Genomic DNA, 19,868 nt, shown 5'->3' with positions numbered 1-19,868 from the left:
ACTAGCATACGCCAATACAACCTAACCCTGGCAAGTACATTTAACAGCACTGTTGTTTTACTCTGTGCCGCTGTATGTAATGCATAAAATGTTATGAAATAATAATGATCAAATAATAATACATATTAATTTAAAGAGCAACACAATAAATAAAAAATTAAAGTGTTAATAATGGGCATATTAGAATATAATTCTCATTTCATTAAGTTAGCATTCACTAGCAGTCCTTCACCTTTGCAGAGCAATGCCTTGCAACTGACTCATCTTGAATAGATAAGACATGTTATTAGGAACTCCTGATCCACAATAACAGTTTTTTGTTTGTTTGATTTTATATAATGAAACTTTGAATATTGACTGACTGATAGATTATTTGAATCTAACACTTGGGATTGACAACGTTATTGTGCAACCTCCTATGGATTCAAAAATGATCTTGATGATTACAACACTGATCCTGATTAACCACCGGGTATAAAAAAAAGTAGTGGAAAGCCACCCACACGTTGTCATTAGTCATCACTCGTTCTATAGAGCCTATTGCTGTATGAACTGCCACCCATGATTTAGCTCCTCACCCGTTAATGAGGAGGTGTTGGCGTTCATTATGCACCACTCACCCCAGTGCGACGGCAGAAGGTTGGACAATCGATACCCCTCTCACAAAGCCAGGTTAATTAATTTGTTAAGCATTTTCTTGCACTTTTTAAGACCCCTCCTTCTCCTCCAAGCTGTGACATCATGTTCATGATGCACATACTCATGCACTGTCACATGTGAAAATGTTGTATGTGCTTGCAAGTCTCCGGTACTCACTCTCTCTCTCTCTCTCTCTCTCTCTCTCTCTCTCTCTCTCTCTCTCTCTCTCTCTCTCTCTCTCTCTCTCTCTCTCTCTCTCTCTCTCTCTCTCTCTCTCTCTCTCTCGCTCACACACACACACACACACACACACGTTAAATACCTGTCATGTTATGGCAGATAGCTACCTATGGTGTTTGTTGGGCTCTCTGGGGCTTTGCTCTATCATCAGGTTTATTTTTATTATTATTGATATTTTGTTTTTACCTTTATCTCTGATCCTTATATGCCATCTTTACACACACATGCGCATGCACGATGCACACACACACACACACACACACACACATACACGTCTGACTGTCCGCCAGGCACACCATCTCTGCATATTCTAATGTCACCCTCTTGACCTTTTTTGTCTTTGAGTCAAAGATTTTGCATTCATGTCCCCTTATCCCTTACTTACTCTCATTATCCAGCATAGTGCTTGTAACCACAGGATAGTGTGCAGTATTGTGTCTCTTTGATAACCATATATGCACAGTTAAGCACACACACACACACACATTTGCAGGAATGTAATTGGCAGACAGTAGTTGTAGACCTGTTAGAAAGTGCATTATACAACCTCTGCAGAGCCCTTCCTAAACAGCTGTGGCCCTGAAATGTATGTACGGAACAATGAGTATGCTTTCTTATGATGTAATTTTCCCTTACCAAACAAAAAAAGGAAGAAAAAAAAGAAAAAGATCACACTTTATCCTCCCTCAGTGTTGTGACCCGGTTAGCCCATTTACCAAGGCACCGTTTTGACAGTCACCATGTCATCGTTTTGACCTGTAATTGTCTGCTGATGAATAATGAACATCAATATAAATGAAGCATATCTGCTGTAGTTATCAGTGCATAGTTGAAAATGATCGCCAGAGATGGATGCATGGGTTAGCACGATGATCCCTTTTAGTCAACAGTCATCTGCGTGGATTGTCTCCTGAGTATCATCTATCGGAGCATGAATGATGCCTGTGTCCAGTGGGCCCCCATTAGAGAAGTCTCACCTAGGGTCGAGCGACACTATTTTCATATATGTACCTTATTGCATTTTTTTTGCAGACAGAGGCAGACACAGAGAGAGATAATTGAAAGAAACAAAAACAAACAATCTGGTGTCTGGTGAGTAGAGGTGGAGATAGGCCTCGAGAAGAAGTTTCATATCATACCTTAAGGACTCTGAGCTTTTTAAAATATTCAGCCCCATTCTCCTCCCTCCCTTCCGCCCTGGTTGCTTGTTTAAGAGAAGAGTGAAACAAAATCAATATTGGTGCCAACACTGGCTTTAACGCCAGGAGTCATCCAATATTCATACAAATGAAACAGCACAACCAAAACGTATGCCATGGAGTGCATTGTTAAGGCACTGTGGAGGATGTGGAACGGGCGATCACGCTAAATAGGATGTGAAGATGTGGGACAAAAATTGTCTGTCTTCATCCTGTGGCCTTAATGTGCGGACTGTGGCCACAGATGCCATGGCTAGTTTTCATTAGCGGCTATGTTGAGAGACAAAGTGAAACACAAGTAATATATATCCCTGATATATCATGGAAAGGTATGGATCATGAATGCATATGGCTATTTTCTAGCTATTTCCAATTGAGGAATACCTGTAAAGTTGGTTATTTATAGTCTTCTGAGACCATCACGAGATTTGTGTTTTGTTTTCTTTATTTTCATGTTATTGGCATTGTTTAGCACTGTGATGGACTGGCAGCTTGTCCAGGGTGTCTCCCTGCAGGGGTAGGCTCCAGCATCCCACTAGCCCAATTGGGATAAATGGCTTGGATAATGGATAGATGAAATTTTTGTTGTCCAGTGTCCTCCCACAGTCCAAAGACATGGAGGTCAGGTGAATCGGCCATACTAAATTGTCCCTAGGTGTGAATGTGTCAGCCCTGTTTATGGTCTGGCGGCCTGTCCAGGGTGTCTCCCCGCCTGCCGCCCAGTGGCTGCTGGGATAGGCTCCAGCATCCCCGTGACCCTGAGAACAGGATAAGTGGTTTGGATAATGGATGGATGGATGGATGGATGTGCAAAACATTGCATATTATTGGTTGGCATGTTGTTTGCGCACCCACTTCGACTTGGTGTTGCAATCACAAAAACTGGGCTGATTTAGAAGAAGTTAAGGTGATTAGATTTGGATGTAAAATAACTGATCTATTTTTTATGGCATAATGTGTGCATGACATGACTCGGAGAATAAGCTAAAAGGGTTAAAAAAAAACGGTCAGTTTTCATTCCAGAATCATTGTCTTTAAGGTCAGTCCACCTCTTCATTCCCATAAAAGTAGAGGACAACTGGAAATATCCAATCGATGATTGTTGGTGTTTCATTTCATTTTGACACAAAAAAATAGTACATTGAATAAATTTAAACAGTGGTTTTACTGCAAAATGTCATTCATCACATTCCACGACACTGATTTAATGTGACGACTGGTTGGACCATTCAATTTTGAACAAATTTTAACTTCTGAGGTCATGTTCAGATGACCCCACAGTTCAACATCCAAGTGGGAAATAAATCAAGGTGAAAGCTGTACGTATGGCACAGAAAAAAAGGACTGCTTTTCAAAACGAGATAGCCACCTTGTGAAAAAAAATGTGCCCAGTAAAGTGAATGATGAGCTACTGATCGTTCTAGATCATATTGAGAGCTGTAGCTACTTCTAAAATAGCTATTTGGAAAGGATAGTGGATAACTGTTTATTTCCTTACTTACCTGGTTTCATATTGCACATTATAAAATCTTTCACTTTTGCATACTGCTACTAATTTATACAAGAGTGGTGTTTTGTCACAAACACCTGCTGACTCTGAAACAGCCATCATCTGGACCCTTTTATGGCATCAGTTTTCTTTTTTTAATTATTATCGGCAGTGCACTCATTCATTATTATTATTATTATTATTATTATACAAATGTATTATTATTATTATACAAATTTTTAATTTCATGCCATAATACAACATAATAACCGGGCCCATTCCTTGGGCCTAGGGTTAGAATGAGGTAGAAGTCTATGTGATGGATAGTGCCTTTCTTAGGATATGAGATGTTCCAAGTAGTGTGATCTTCTGTTTTTCTTGTATTCTGATGTTACCCGTGTTTGGTGTATTTCTCCATCCCTTTTTTTACAAGTCCCAGGGCTCCTATCGCTATTATTATTATTATTATTATTATTATTATTATTTGTTTACAAAAATAACAATGCAATTTTATTACAATGCATTTAAGTGCACACCATTGCAATCACAGATATGGAGGGTGACTTCATATTTGCAAGAATGAATGACAAGTGATTCAGCTGAAAGGGATTCTGCAAGGAGAGGAATGTAATGTAACTATGAAGGGTTTATCCCATGACAGACAGCATGCATTCAACAATCATCACAGCAATTCTGAAGTAGTCAACAAATTATGCTACAGAGTACTTACCAATAGCAGTCTCCATTTAAATATTTAAATATTAATTGTGCAAGATTCTAATATTAGAGACTGATCTTTCAGACTACGAGGGTACTGTGGCTTGTTAATAGTTTTATCGCACACACACACGCACACACACACACACACACACACACACACACACACACACACACACACACACACACACACACTCAGACACTTAGTATCGATATTCTATAATGATAATAGTAAATTTGATTGATTGTGCATGCCGGCAGTGTAGCCGATTTAGAGTAATTGCTCTGTTGTTAATTCCATTGATCTGCTTCTGTGTGTATGTGCATGCATGCCAGCATATAATGTATATGTGTGTATGTGTGTACTTGTGTATGCACGTGTGTGTGTGTGTGTGTGTGTGTGTGTGTGTGTGTGTGTGTGTGTGTGTGCTTGCAGGTATGTGAAAGGTATGTTTTTTATGTATACTGGTGTGTTTTGTGCAAGGAGTACTGGACCTCATGAATTGATACTTCTGCTGCTGCTGTAAGAATGTCAATGATGTGGTGCACTCCTACGCAATCGGTAGACTGCAGCCTCAGTAAAACAGTATGCACACTAGAGAGCAGTCCATGCTTTCTTTCTGGAGCCATTATGATCATGGAGCTCTCTCTCTATCTCTCTCTCTCTCTCTCTCTCTCTCTCTCTCTCTCACACACACATGTACACACACACACACACACACACACACACGGACATGCACACGGACATGCACACACACATACTTACACTCCACACCATTTTTAGACATATATATTCAGGAAGGACACAGGAAGCATTTTCGGCAGTGCACTCATTCATACAATGAATACCAGAGGAAAAAAAGGGGTAAATATACCTCAAAATGGCTTTGTATTTAACAAACATATTTCACATCATATGATAAAACAGAGAGGAATATTGTATGTTTTAATTTCTCTTTACCACAAAAAGCCCCGATGGATTACTTCTCAAACAAGACATTTTAGAAAGCATTTTGATTTAAACGTGGACAGCTAAGGCATTTTGCTGTCTTTAATTTGCCCCGTTTGGTGAAAGGACGCCTCCATCTCACGTGGCAGCCAAAGACCGAGAAGCAGCACAGGCCACAGCCTAAGATCTTGGATGTTTTCATTTGTTTTCACAGATGGCACACGTAATATGAAAATATGCCAACTGATTAAAATGCAATAGATCCATTTAATCTATTCACAGAAAGGAAATGGGAACAGGGAAAAGCAACAGCAACATTAACAGTGAGCTGACACAGTGGATGATTAACATACATGAAATTTAAGAGGAGCGATTTGATATTTAGACCAAAGCTTAACATTTAAAATGATGAGCAGATACCCCCCCAGTCTTCATTTTGTTTTTGTTTTTTGTTTTTTTTTCTTGAAAGATACACTGCAGAGGCAAGGCAAGCTGACACCGCTCACCAGTCCAAAAGCACAAAAAAATGGCATCTCTTATAATTCACCCTCTCTCAACGCCTTCCCACACGCAGAGCATTTTACTGTGAATAGCAGTTAATTTATTTTAACATTTGTTTTTTTGTACTTTACAAAAGAAATAGAATAGCGTCTTGCATCATTTTTTTTCTTTTCCACACTGTGTTTTCTGCCTTTGGACATATTTTACACAGAGTTCTTATCTTTTTTGGAATCCAACTTAAACACCTTTTTTTTAATCTTTTAAATGTCAGTCACTTTCAAGTGTTTTCTTTACCATAATAGAAATGGTACAGGTTTTTTTTTTCATCTTTTTTTTTTTGTAATTGTTGTTCTCTTCCAATTTGGATTTTGAAACAATAATCAAACATCCTGAAGTAGAAAGACACATTAAAGCTCACACATCCTTTCCTGTTGAGAGAAAAGCCTCAGAGTCTACAACGTATTCCCTTTGTGTTTCTGTGGACAGTCAACAGGTCCAATAGGCTGGTCTCCTTTACGCCCTGTGGCCACAAATCACTAGTGAATCCACTGTCGATAGATTCGGCAGCACAGTGAAACGCAGTATAAAAAGTGTTCCTTTATTCCTCTCGCCCTGCAGTATCTTACTGGCAAATATATCCCAAAACGATTTTATATCCAGTTTAGCATTGGCAAACATATACTCACATAGCAGGGTCACACCTCACATTCTCGAGAAGGTTGCTGTTGACAAGTGCAGGAGCCATATTCATTGATGATTACCAAGGCTCCTTCGATGTGGTTAGGTTTATAGTCAACATAGTATTCTGGTGCAGAAATAGCAGCCATCTGCTGCATGCTTTGCTTCTGCTTTTGCTTGCGACGCTGGCTGCTGAAGCACTGCCTCAGTTGCCTTATTCCGGCCGGAAAACACTTCCAGGCAACATAGAGCATGAGAACTACAATTAGAAAGGAGAAGATGAGTGCCATGGTGCCAGTCACCACCTTGTGAATCTGCATGGTGCTCTCCAGGTCATCGTGGCCCATGGTGACCGTGAATGAGCCAGTGACCACCTCTCCGCCCTCACCCTCGTAGGGATTGGGTGTAAATGGGCCCAGGAATACAGAGCCACCCTGAGCCCGGTCCCTGGTGGAGGCATACAGGCCTGCCGTAGTTACCTCCATTGGGGGATCTTCACATAGTTGAAAAGCGTAGACAGCATCCAACACATCCTCACCTTGTGCAATGTCTGGACTTGAGCACAGTAGTGAACTGTCACGCTGGCCTCGAAAGGCGCTGAGCCAGGAGGCCAAGGCACACACATTGCGGCTGCACTCCCACTCATTCCCTGCCAGGGTGATGCTATCCAGGGATGACCATGAGTCCATGATGCGTTGGTCCAAGGCAGTTAGCCGATTAGAGTCTAGCATCAGCACCTTAAGGTTGGGTGCACTCTCAAACACATGTGGCTCAATGTACTCAATTTCATTGGCTGAGAGGTCAATCTTCTCCAAAAAATGCCAGGTCCAGTCCAAGGTATTCACTACAATTGTGGCATGATTGTTGTGCATATACAATGTACGCAGGGAGATGAGGCGGGGGAAATGGGCCAGATTCACTTTAACCAGTTCATTGTGCTCCAGATGCAGCTCTGTCAGCTTGAAAAGTCCAGCAAAGGAGTTTCGTGCCAGGCTCTGCAGTTGGTTGTACCCGAGGTCCAGAAACTGCATGCTCCGGCAGTCCTGAAAGATCCTCACTGGCACAAATTTGAGAGTGTTGTAGCGCAAATGTAAATTGGTGAGCTTTCTAAGGCCATGGAACAAGTCAGGCTCTAATGCCTGCAGCCTGTTGTAGGATAGGTCCAGGATACGCAAGTTTGGGAGGGGCTTGAAGGTACCATTGGGCAAACTCTCAATATGGTTGCTGCTGAGGTCCAACTCCTTGACACGCCTTAGCCTGTCAAAGGCTCCTTCCTCTACTATGTCAATATTGTTATGATCTAAGTAGAGCCAGGTGAGTTGTGATAGGCCTACAAAATGGCCTTCACGCAACTCCGTCAAGTTGTTCTCTCTCATAGACAGGCCCATGGCGCTGCTTAGGTTGCGAGGGATGTCTGTGAGGTTGAGCCCCTCGCAATACAGCAGCTTGCTGTCGCAGCGGCACAACCTTGGACAAACCCCCTCTGCCAATGGAACCGTTCTCAGAAAAATGCCCAGTGAACACAGTATCAACCCTGGGGGCTTTCTTAGTGTCCACTTGAAATATAGACCAATTAGAAGGAAATCCATCAGCATAAATATCCAGGGATGTCACTGAGAAAATGTCCATTGAACCGCTCTGGGTATGATTTTGGCTCCTCTTACATCATTATGATAGACTATCACTAAAATGCACAAATAGTTCACGTGTCTTTTGTTGCTTGCTTTCTGTTGCTGTTGTGATAGATGATTTGACTTTTTTTTCCTTTGCCTGGTTATTTCAAGTAGAAATCCCTCTTAAAAGAATTATAGAGGATCGAGAGCAAATCTCTTTGCTCATGTTATACATTAAGGTGGAGGTAAGAGCAGAGGGAATAAAAAAAAAATTAAGCAGTCTTCATTTGGTGTGATCTCATATGAAAAGATTCCTACTCACCCCTATCCAGAGGCTGACAACCTCCATTCAGCGGCTCCCTTTGTGCCCCAACACTAATTATGTGCGAATCTAAAAAAGACCCCAGTGTGGTACAAATTTGCCCCCCCCTCCCTTTGCGCTTTTCAGTGGACACCAGATCCTTGGCAGGCTTACAATGTCTTAGTTCTCCTCAAGTGAATGAGCCAGAAAGAGAGTGAATCCAAGTAGCTTTCAGCGAAGGTGGTAGGAAGTGCAAGTTCCCCTGTCTGCATGCATGAGCACTGTCCGCTTTTTCTCGTTCCTCTGCAGTCTTCTGCTGCAATGATGAGAGAGGAGACAAGACAACCAGAGAGGAGGGAAAAATACCAAGGAAAAAAATATATTTTGAATTATCTGTCGCTCTCTTTTCTCCTCCCCTTTGCGCTGAAGTTTCGGCAGATCTGTCAGCACAAATTAACATCCATCACTAGAGGCAATCACTGACTTGTTTAAATCCATTCAGGCGGGTAATCATTCTTTCAGTGACAGATGCTTCAGGACCAAAGATGAAATGAAAGAGCGGGCAGACACTTGGCTATTTTCTCTCTGTTTTCCTTTTTAACTGCGTTAGTTGTTTAGTATCTCATCTCTGGGATGGAGTCTCCTGCCTCCCCAGTGGCTCCTCAGTGGCTCCGTTCATTCCCTGGCTCTCTGGGTGTTTTTTCAGCCAGCTGTAGTCGACGCTGGTTGGCTGGCTTGGGCTGAGAATATGGGGAGGAGAGGAACGCTCGATCCCTTGCAGCAGACTAATGCACTGACAGTGCATGCAGAAGCACCTTCTGTTCACTGAGTGTCGTAAGCCACTCACAATTCAGACTGGTCGCTCTCTCTTTCTCTTGCTCCCTTTCCCTTGATCGCTCTCTCGCCTATGTTCTCCCCTCTCTCTCTCTCTAGTATTGTAAACGAGTGCAAGTAAGAATGCGAAATGACTTAAAGCACTCTCTCTCTCTCTCTCGCTCGCTCGCTCACTCGCTTTTTCCTCTCTTCCCTCCTCCCTCGCTGTGCTTTCCTCTGTTGCTGATACATTTACATATTCAAAAGGGGCTGGGCATATACCAGAGGCTTTCATGAAATCTTTCTCTCTTTTGTGCCCCGCACCCCCCACCCCCATGACAGTGCTGTTAGAAAGCAGTTTTCTGTCTTTGCTGGTGCAAAATAATATTCATCTAAAGACTGAAGGGGTGCCCTACATCCATCCTACTTCTCCAATAGAAAATTGTTTCCAGGCATATTAACAGTCAGATGAGACTCCTGTTTGTGTTCACGCATAGGTTTACTCCCTGTTTAAACCAGTTCTTAATTTCACTCCTCAATACTGTGATTACATTTTCATGATGACAAGCAAAAAGTTTAGATAATGCGGATGATAAACATAAACTCATCATTGATTTTTTTTTTCAACAGTCATTATTGCTCTTTTTTTTTTTCTTAAGAATTTCATATATGGCTTGCTTCAATAACTAAGCTCATTCAATTGATATTCAACATGTAGCAGTGACAAAAAAGCTGTAAGTAAAGACTGAACTACATAAAATTTGTCATTCAACCAGCATGCCCTGTAGCCAGAATTTCTGTATCATGGTCAATTAAGACTTGGCTGCCCACTCTGAATACAGATATAATCTGTTGCTTGCTAGCCATGGTGGAGTTGTATAAATATTCCCCTCAAAGGGTCTTCTCTCTTCTCTCCCCACATTCTGCTCTCTGATGGCGCCGTTGCTCACCTTGTCATCCTTGTTAATTTTTAAGGACAATGAGCTGTGATAATACCTTACATGACATAAACATGTATCACATCAACCAAGCTTCTCAACCAATCAACCCACCTTTCTTTCCCTATGAATTCTGCTTTCTCTTCTGAAGCATGCTAGAACTCTGACATCAACCTCCCCATGTTTTACCACTTTGAGAAATAGAAATTAACATTGAACAAAAAGTACGGTGTCAGCCACTGTCCTTTTTGTATTTATTTTTGATGCACATATTTGAATTGCCAAATAGAAAACAAGATTTTCTGTGATTTGGATAACCTGCATTCTCTATACAGACTGTCAAACTCCAAAGCAATCCTAGATTTCAGACCTAACATGCACAAGTGATGGGCCATTACAAAGAATTGGAAATAAAAAAGCAAACATATGTGCAAAATGAAATATGCACATTTTGAAAGAGGTCTTACATGTAGAGTAAATCCTTCAAAGAACGTTTTCAACTGATTTGTAAAGAATATCCCACTTTTTCCTCATCCTGTCTGTCAGAAATGGTAACAAATAAAAATATGTTTTAGTTGACGAGGCTATTAGATGACTATCGAAGGGGGAAGTTTGCTAAAGAATGACAGTGGCGGACGTCCAGATGGCGTGACGGTCTGTTCCGTTGCCTACCAACACGGGCTGGCCGGTTCGAATCCCCGTGTTACCTCCAGCTTGGTCGGGTGTCCCTACAGACACAATTGGCTGTGTCTGCAGGTGGGAAGCCAGATGTGGCTTTGTGTCCTGGTCGCTGCACTAGTGCCTCCTCTGGTCAGTCGGGGCTCCTGTTTGGGGGGCTGGGAGGAATAGCATAGTCTTCCCACGTGCTATGTCCCCCTGGCGAAACTCCTCACTATCAGGTGAAAAGAAGTGGCCGGTGACTCCACGTGTATTGGAGGAAGCATGTGGTAGTATGCAGCCCTCCCCTGATCGGCAGAGGGGGTGGAGCAGCGACCGGGATGGTTCAGAAGAGTGGGGTAATAGGCTAAGCACAGCTGAGGAGAGAAATGGGGGAAAATACCCCCCCCCCAAAAAGTGACAGTAGCATAGTAGGCAGTGGTTTCCTGCTTGACGTGCTGATTAGCTTTGTTGTGTTATTTTAGCATGTGAATGAGCCAATCTCATGCTCAGACCTGACCTATGGGTGTCTGATACAGTCAAGCTTCCTATCTGTGTAGTGTTGCCATGTGCAGCAGTACAACGAGGATGGTTCAGTACCTTGATTCATGATGATTCATTTAGTATGTATTACTCAGCACATTATCTGACTCATCAGAGCTTTTGAACTTTGTAGTAACGCTTTATTAAGTATGTCCATACGGTGGTCATTATTAGTTACGGATCATTTGCGACTCGATACACTATCAAACTCAAAAATGTTTCGTTCAGACATCATTTGTTAATTATTTTTACTTACAGCTAGTTTTCAGTCATTGGTGTTAAAGAATCTATTGAGTAGCTATTAATGTTGTAATATCTCTTGACCTTTCAGTTTAAAACTCTTCTACCAGCTTTGTGTGCCATGACTGTTTATTGGCCATAACTTTGCATGTTTTTCAAACTCCCGACAATGTAATTCTTCCACATTTTGCTTTTCTGTTGATGATATAAAACCCAATGCACATATCATTTTTTCCTGACAAAGTTGTATCCAACCGTAGCCAATTTAATTAGCAGCTATAAAACCATAACCGATTTGGATATTCTTGCATTAACTATTTTCTTAAAATGTGCCTGTGAGAGAAATTATGAAAAGGGCAATTGTTAGCTTGTGTCCCTTATACCACATGATATCGAGGGGACAGGAGTTTCGATTTCATCTGCTCCCTTTTGGAAATACAATGTTTGGAGTGTTGTATCTTGACATTTTGGAAGAAACCCTGCAGATGTGTGACACAGTCTTTTTATTTAGCTCACTGTACCTCCTATTCTCCAGCCAAAGAGAAGAGAATTTTATTCTAATCAATGGTAGCAGACATCTGATATTTACCCACAATGTTGAATGTCAGTTTTGTTTTAATCATTAACATATTACTATTATTTTTGTTTTTTTTGTTTGTTTTTTTTTGTGATGGAATGGCTTAAACCAGCAGTAGAATACAGCCTATATGCACGTGTTGATGTGGCTTTCATTCCAGTCCACAGGCATGATCAAACCATATGCCAATGTCTCCTAATGTACTTATACCCTTGTAGTCATGGGTTTTAACGGGGTTTTAACCACTGATGAACCAGTCATCAGATGAAGCTGTTTTGTATTCCTGAAAAATTTTCAGTCCAACCTCCATTTTGTTTAATTGTAAAGATTATGAGACACAGACAGTTCGGGATACAGCTGCACAAATATAGTTATGCAAACTGCCAAAATGTCATTGATCTCGTTCACTGATTCATTTATTCATACATTCATTCATTCACTCATTCATTCATACGCTATACTTCCTTAATCCGGTTCAGAGGGTTGGAGCCTATTCCAGGGGGCATTTTGACAGGTTAGAGACATACGCTGGATGGGTTACCAGTCCATCACATGGCCCACATTCAACTACTCACTTTCCTATGCATTACCAAAGGCCATTCAGACTGTTGCAAGGCCAGCATGTGCTTCTGCCATGAAGCATGTAAATGTCTCTGTGAAGCATCACTAAGAAGGGGTTTCTGGGTAACCATGGCTCACAAAGGTTTGCAGAAATGTTAATTTGCACAAAATCTCAATAGCATGTACAACATGTTAATAGCCTGTTGACTATGTCTGTGGGGCTATGCAAACATCATTTGTGAAAACATGATATTGGAATCGATTAGAATTTTAGTATAATATTTGCTAAATTGAAAATGTGTAAATTTTAGCTTTAATTTCAAGCTAAAAACTTGTGCAAAAAAGGCTATCTGCTAGTGTGACATCAACATGAAATGTAATAGTAGGGATGACAAAGGAGCTGACACAATATAACACAGACATAACACAGGATGAAAGGCAAAACTACACAACACAGAAGAAAACAAAATGTGAATACATATTGTCAGTTTTCAAGTCAATTTGTAATCTTTCTTTGGTTGCATTTCTAAATTTCTTTGGCTAGTCCAGTGAATTTTATTTTTTTTTATAGACAGGACACTGCATTTCAGGGCATATGTGAGGGTTATGTACAAGTATGTAAGCAAACTCCAATGCACACATCAGTGCAAATGCATCACACGCTCAAACACAGAGATTTAAACAAATTATCTTGATTCACACATTCGACACATCTTCAGAACATGGCAGGAAACCCACAAGAACAAGGGGAGAACATACAGACTTTAGAGAAAAAAAAGGGCTTACCCCATGTGCTATGAGACAGCAGTGCTTATCATTATGTAGTCCCCATGCCATATACTAACTTCATAGAGCCAGAGTCCATAAATAGAAATTGATTTTTAGAATTGAACTTGAAAGCCCATTCAGTTTGGAGTTTTATCTGGACATTCAAGCTAAAATTCACACATTTTCAGTGTTGCAAAGATTATGCAAAAACAAAAAAGAAAAAAGGATTGATTTGATTGAAATATTACGTTCTCACAAAGTAGGTATATAGAGCTAAGAAATTATCAGCATGTGTTTTCTTAAGTTTTCCAGAGATGCCTGTAGAACACATGGTAAATGCATGTGAGTTTACAAAATTTGGAGGAATGTTATTTAGCATCCTAAATTTCAAAGGAAACATAAGTGCATCCAATAATATACAATATCATCAATAATAGCATTTGCTGTTTGTATTTCAGTCTATAAATGAATGAAATGACAGAATTTAGTTGACATTGTTAGAAAAAAAATAAAGCAGAGAACACCAACTATTGCTCAAAATGATAGTAAAATCTTACTCACAAATTTTCCCTAACACTCCTGAATGATATCTCAGTACCCCCACCTGCATGCTAGCTAGCTACTTGGTGACTCTTACATTGTCAAGATCAACAGTTATTTCCTCTTATCCTTCCATAGATCTGCCAATGCTCATCCAAGGTAAATGCTTTTTTGGACGGTATCTGGCTGGCCTTACTTTTACAATTCCACACACATTGCATTTAGCTGTAATAGTATATCTATGTATATAAACAAACATTTTACAAATGAACATTTTGACACAGATTTCTTTTGATTTGGTTTTGAGAAAGTTCACAAAGTTAACAAGTTAATGAAATTAAGTCTCACAGTAAGGGTTTTTTCTTTATTTTTTTTTTCGCTCTTTGCACATTAGGCCAATAGATGTAGCTGAGGCTTTGGACGATAGCCGTAAAAATTTTGGCCCCAACTAACACTCCTTGGCTGTATCGCAAGGTTTCAAGTATCTTGGCATTCTATTATTAAAAAGTCCTTGTCTTAAGATGTTGTTAAAAGGGTCAGGGACTGCAAAGCTTGGTTAAACCCATGCTACTGAAACAAGTGATCATTAATGGTTATATGTCTCTTGATCTTATCCATTTCCCCCCTCTTCTTTTACAACATTGGTGGGTTTACCAATAATTTAATAGCAGGGAAGCTTTATTTCCTGGGTTCTGTGGCACTGAGAAGATGCCTCTGTATCGAACAGTTATTCTTCGGCTACATCTGGTTATGATGCTTCACGTGCTTCTGCATGCAGTGATACCCCAGTGTCCACTTTTTTGCTGTGTTTCATTTGACACTATGTATAGCTGTTAATGTATTTTGATTATCTACACTGCCCATTAGGAACATACTGTGCACTGATCTGTCCTGGAGGAGCGATCCCTCCTTTGAGGATGTTTCTGAAGGTCAGAGTTTTTCTCTATCTGAATCAAGGGTCTAAAGAGGGTGCCATCTTCTGACCTCCTGACATTTACTGTATCTGTCTGTTTCCTGCTGTGTGAATGCAAAAACCTCTAAGATGGTAACTGTGATTTAGGGCTTTATGAATAAACATGACTTGAAATATATCTGAATTGGGCAGCACAGTGGTGCAGTGGTTAGCATTGTCACCTCACGGCAAGAAGGTCCTGGGTTCGAACCCCTGGGTTGTCCAACCTTGGGAGTCATACCAGGTCATCCTCTGTGTGGAGTTTGCATGTTCTCCCCGTGTCCGCAGTGGGTTTTCTCCAGGTGTTCCAGTTTCCCCCGCCATCAAAAAGACACGCATGTTAGGGTTGATACTTCTGTCTGTTCCCTTGACTGAGGCATGGCAACACGAATTGGAGTTGGTCCCCGGGCGCTGCACAGCGGCTGCCCACTGTTCCTAGCTACACAGCTAGGATGGGTTAAATGCAGAGCAGAATTTCCCCACAGGGATTAATAAAGTATCTCGAAATCAAAAAAAATAAAATTAAAAATTAAAATTAAAATCTAGAGCACAAAAAAAGCAACTTTCCTCTGTACAGTATGGTCACCTTCAAGTTGGAATCAGAATCAGATATTTTGCCAAGTATAAGAACATACAAGTCATCATCTCTTCTTTGCTTTTGCTATATTCCCTTTTTGCTCTAATGGATAGCTAAACCATCAGCTAATGACTCTTTGCATTTAATGGCTTGACACAGCAAACAGGAGATGAGAGTATTCAGACAATCAGTTTTATCAGACTTTAAGAGGAAGATCTCTCTCAAATGAAGTAGAAAGAAAGCCATATGGTGGCATATACTGGCCCATATGCACTTGCATGCACATAATAATATGACCAGAGATGTGTGCATTCACACACACACACCCACACACACACATACACAGGTCAATTCACTTACTCTCTTTTATCTATTCTTATTAGTCACTGTTATAGATGGATGGAGGAAAAATGGTAAGCGCCACAAGCTCCATTTTTTTCCTTCAGCCTAAATCACTTCTGATTGAGAGCTAAAATAAAAACAAGTTTGATAGAATACAAGTTAAAAGGAAATGTTGTACTAATTTTTTTCTCTTTATTTTTAAAACTTTCTGAAATTATAGCAGTTCAGTTTTACCGTCATTGAACCCCTAAAAAAAAACAAAAAACAGACAGTATGGTTGTTGCTGCTCAGATCATGTGACTCCTCCCCCACTCACACTTCCTGTCCCTCTCAAACATGGCTGTAAAAATGCAACATCATACAAAACATCAGAGTACAATCTGCATTTGCCTGATCATGTTAAATGAAATTGTATTACGTTTATAGGAGTGATTTGGAGCCTTTTAGATTTGCTAACATTATAAACAGTTCACGTTAGGTAAGAAAAATTGATGGAACAGCTCAGAGGGCCTCTTTTCTAGGACAGGATATGTTGATACTTTCTCCATTTACAGGACAGTAGAAAGTTCATCTAGCTGTCCTAGCCATAGCCTTAAGCTATGTTTAAACTGAGGCTTAACTTTTTGAAACTTTTGGAACATAATTGAAAACCAAGATGCATCCCATTGAGCAAGTGCTTTCAGTGCCCCGATAATAAATTAAATCAAACCATGCTTACTGTGTTTTTTCTCATTATCAATAATTTCTGTTTTTTTTCTCTAATAGAATAAAATGAACAGTTTCTATTCTATTGTATGCTATTGTTTCCTCATCTGTTGGTGTGAGATGGAATGAGGGTTTGATGACAGCTGCTAGTATCTTTGAGGATAAGAAGTTTTTTTGTGTGTGTGTTTGACAGCACTTGCCCAGTATAATTAAGACAAATGTAGCTGTGTGATGTTTTTGCACTGGATTGTAAGCTAAGACTTTTATTTTGATCTGCACCACTAGGCGTAAAGATATCTCTTTATTTTTTGAAGTGGCAAAGTCAGTCGGTTTAATTGTGTAGTTTACTTACTTATTTATTTATTTATTTTGTATTCATTTCTTACAAACCCTGTTATTTAATGTCCAAAAGTAAATTTCAGAAGTAAATACAAAGTAAATAGAATTTGTGCATCACATTTCAAAGCTGATATTTAGTGTTAGGAAGAATTTATTGTAATGGACTCATCCGTTGTGGGCGGAAGTTCTGTAATGTGCCAGTTCATGCTCTTTCTGCTTCTGGACTTTTAGAGAGAAGGCACAGTAGAGATGTTCATGAGAAAGACCTGTGTATTCATCACCATCTTATTAGTATTCTAATACAAGCTGGTGACAATAAATATGCCGTCATCTACCCCTTCGTGGTAGAGTCTTCATTTAATAATACACAACACAGAGTGAACTCAGCTACAAAACTGGTGCCGTGAGCTGTCGACTGGTTAGCAGAAGCCGACCACCGCTGTTGCTGAACTATGCCATCCTTCTGTTACTGAATCAAGGGGATTCTGGATGAAGTTAATCCTTTGAAAAATATGTATGTGTAAAATATTATTGATGTTTTATTTTCTTTCTTTTTTTACTGATTATATGGTTTTGTTTTTTGAGTGTTATGTATAATTGTGATGGAGACTTTCAATGTCAAGTGGGTTTCTGTTCCTAATACTGGGGGTTTAAATGTTAGGAGAGGCAGAGGTGTTCTAATGTCTACACCAGTCATGCAGTCTAATCCAGGGAATCGAGTGTTCTCAAGCCCTGAGTTATCTGGCAGAGGGAGGGGTAAATTGGTGGGTTCCTCTGACCTTGGTGTCCCACCTTTGATTTTTCCCTCCAGTGTGTCCCCTGTAGTCTCTGCACACTTTAATATGGCCAATACCGATATCGACACATCCCCTAGTCAGTTGGCTGACCTGATCAAATTCATTGGGTTTGAGATGGGGGAATCTATTAAGATTAGTTTAATGCAGAACACAGTCTCAGTGCCTTCACTGTAGTAGCGCCTGATCTAACCCAACATGTTTCTCACTCTGACCAGTGTGGTACTACTGTGATGGATGCATCCAAGATCAACGTTGGCTTATGTTCAGATGCAAATGCCCCTTTTTATGTTAGCGGTGACAGTTCAGACAAGTGCTCTGTATTTGAATGGGAGGAGCTAATGAGAACATAACTTCGGAAAAAAAGCATGCAGTGGGTCTGAATAGTTGGAAGAAGTTATAAACAAGCTAATGGAGAGGGCAAGCAAAGTAACCAAAGTCTGGATGCGCAGCAGTTCAACCGTTAGCAATGGGAATGTTATCTTTGGCATTCTGAGACAGCATTTTGGTGATAGTGATCATTCTGATCTGCCATTATCAGATTTTTATGATGTCAAACCATATGCAAATGAGAGACCTCTTGGTTATTGGATTAGGCTAAACAAAGCTGCTGAGGTCACTGAGCAATGTCATACTAGCAAGGAAGAGGCCATGACTAACCTGACTCTAGACCTAGTTCTCATGTTCATCCATAATTGCCCTGATAAAGAGCTGGCCCTAGTGTTCAAAAAGTAAGCCCTCTCATGAGTGGACAGCATATGATGTGCAGGATCGTTTGGATGAATATTTAAGGGAACACAAGGTTAGTCGAGATAGGGTGTCACAAAACATTGTTGCAATCAGGCTGTCACCGCATGAGTGTTGATTAAGGCGAGCCAAACATGTCATCTACCTTTGGATGTCATTCTGAGGCAGAGCAGTTCTTTTCGGTGTCTAAGAACAGCACAATGGATTAAGTCCTGAGTTTGTTGGAGATGGCATTAGTTAGCAACACACAGTCTGTGCACAGAGTCCCATAAACAACCTCCCAAATGTTTTCATCAATGTCAGGTTTGTAGTAGTAAGGAGCACAACACTAGAGTGCACTGTAGGATGAACAAACTGTGCTTCACCTGTCTTTCTCTCTATATATAAACTGTGGGCAGACCGCCCCGAAACAGTCCCTGGTCAGAGCCAGGCTGGTCTCTCTCAGGGAAACTAGGAGGCCTCCATTCAGAGGAGGGCAAGGTAGGCCTGTATAGTTTCCCCTCCAACTGTGATGATGATATTCAGTCTGGGTGCTACTTCACAAATTTACATATACACAAAGACAAAATAGTGATTTTAAAGAATGTGACAAAAACATCCAGAAGTGACGGTTTGTTTTTTTTTGTTTTTTGTTTTTTTGTTTTTTTACCACTGTAATAGCAGGCGATAAGATAGAGTTACAGGGTAAGTTGCATAGCGGGTCCATGGCTACTTCTCTGCATGCAGATGTTGTTCTTCAGCTGAGGGAGGCAGAAGTAGTAAGAGGTGATTTGATATCCCCTACTGATCAAAGAAGGTTGAGTCAATTCATTGGGATACAACTTTTATTGACATACGTTTCATCACTCAACTAAGTGACATTTTTAGTCTAAACTGACTGCAGGTATCCCCACCCCTTATAAACAATACAGTACAATACAGTTGTACAACGACTGAAACCAATGACCAGTTCATATGCAAATATGGGTGGGACCTTTAACTAAAGTTTCAAAGGCCATTTGTACTATTCACAGAGTATTAGGGATTGTTACAATCGCAGCATTCTAAGATGGCAACAGATGTATAATGACCGAAACCAATGACCAGTTTAATGATCAAATATGGGTGTGCCCATTAACTAGAGTTTTGATGGCCATGTGTACTATTCACAGGGATGGTCATTCCCTCTTAACATAGAGGGCCTCTTTGACTCCCCGTTCAAACCATCGTTCCTATGCACATCCTCATCCCTCCACTGTGAGTGTAGTCTGAGCTGGCCACTGCCATTGACCTGCCAAGTATATCTGGTGATGTGCAAAGGGAGGGGATTCATACCAGGCTGGGTAGACTTGACAAACCAGTTAACAGGTTTATTCAGACAATGTCCACACAGAGTCAAGACTTTACTGTCATCTTAGTGTTGGATGTTCAGGCCATTTTTTCTTTTCTTTATTTCAGTTTATATCTGAC

At 40.5% G+C, this 19,868-nt stretch overlaps 2 protein-coding genes across 5 annotated transcripts in view; one reads left to right on the top strand and one right to left on the bottom strand.

The window, feature by feature from the left end:
• The window catches only part of ctnna2 (catenin (cadherin-associated protein), alpha 2), a 732,381-nt gene that overhangs the window by 506,344 nt on the left and 206,169 nt on the right, over positions 1-19,868 (top strand). The gene's annotated exons all lie outside the window — the stretch shown is intronic.
• On the bottom strand, positions 6,430-8,007 carry lrrtm1 (leucine rich repeat transmembrane neuronal 1). The gene has a single exon (XM_056279508.1). It carries the CDS (start codon positions 8,005-8,007, stop codon positions 6,430-6,432), a length of 1,578 nt encoding a protein of 525 aa, XP_056135483.1.

Source organism: Lampris incognitus, chromosome 5 (assembly GCF_029633865.1).
Source record: "Lampris incognitus isolate fLamInc1 chromosome 5, fLamInc1.hap2, whole genome shotgun sequence".
Lineage (NCBI taxonomy): Eukaryota > Metazoa > Chordata > Actinopteri > Lampriformes > Lampridae > Lampris > Lampris incognitus.
The sequence above is the reverse complement of the archived record's forward strand: the minus strand, read 5'-3'. Positions and strand labels throughout refer to the sequence as shown.

Excerpts from the sequence above, each read along its gene's own strand:
- lrrtm1 (XM_056279508.1), bottom strand. The coding sequence starts at position 8,007 with ATGCTGATGGATTTCCTTCTAATTGGTCTATATTTCAAGTGGACACTA.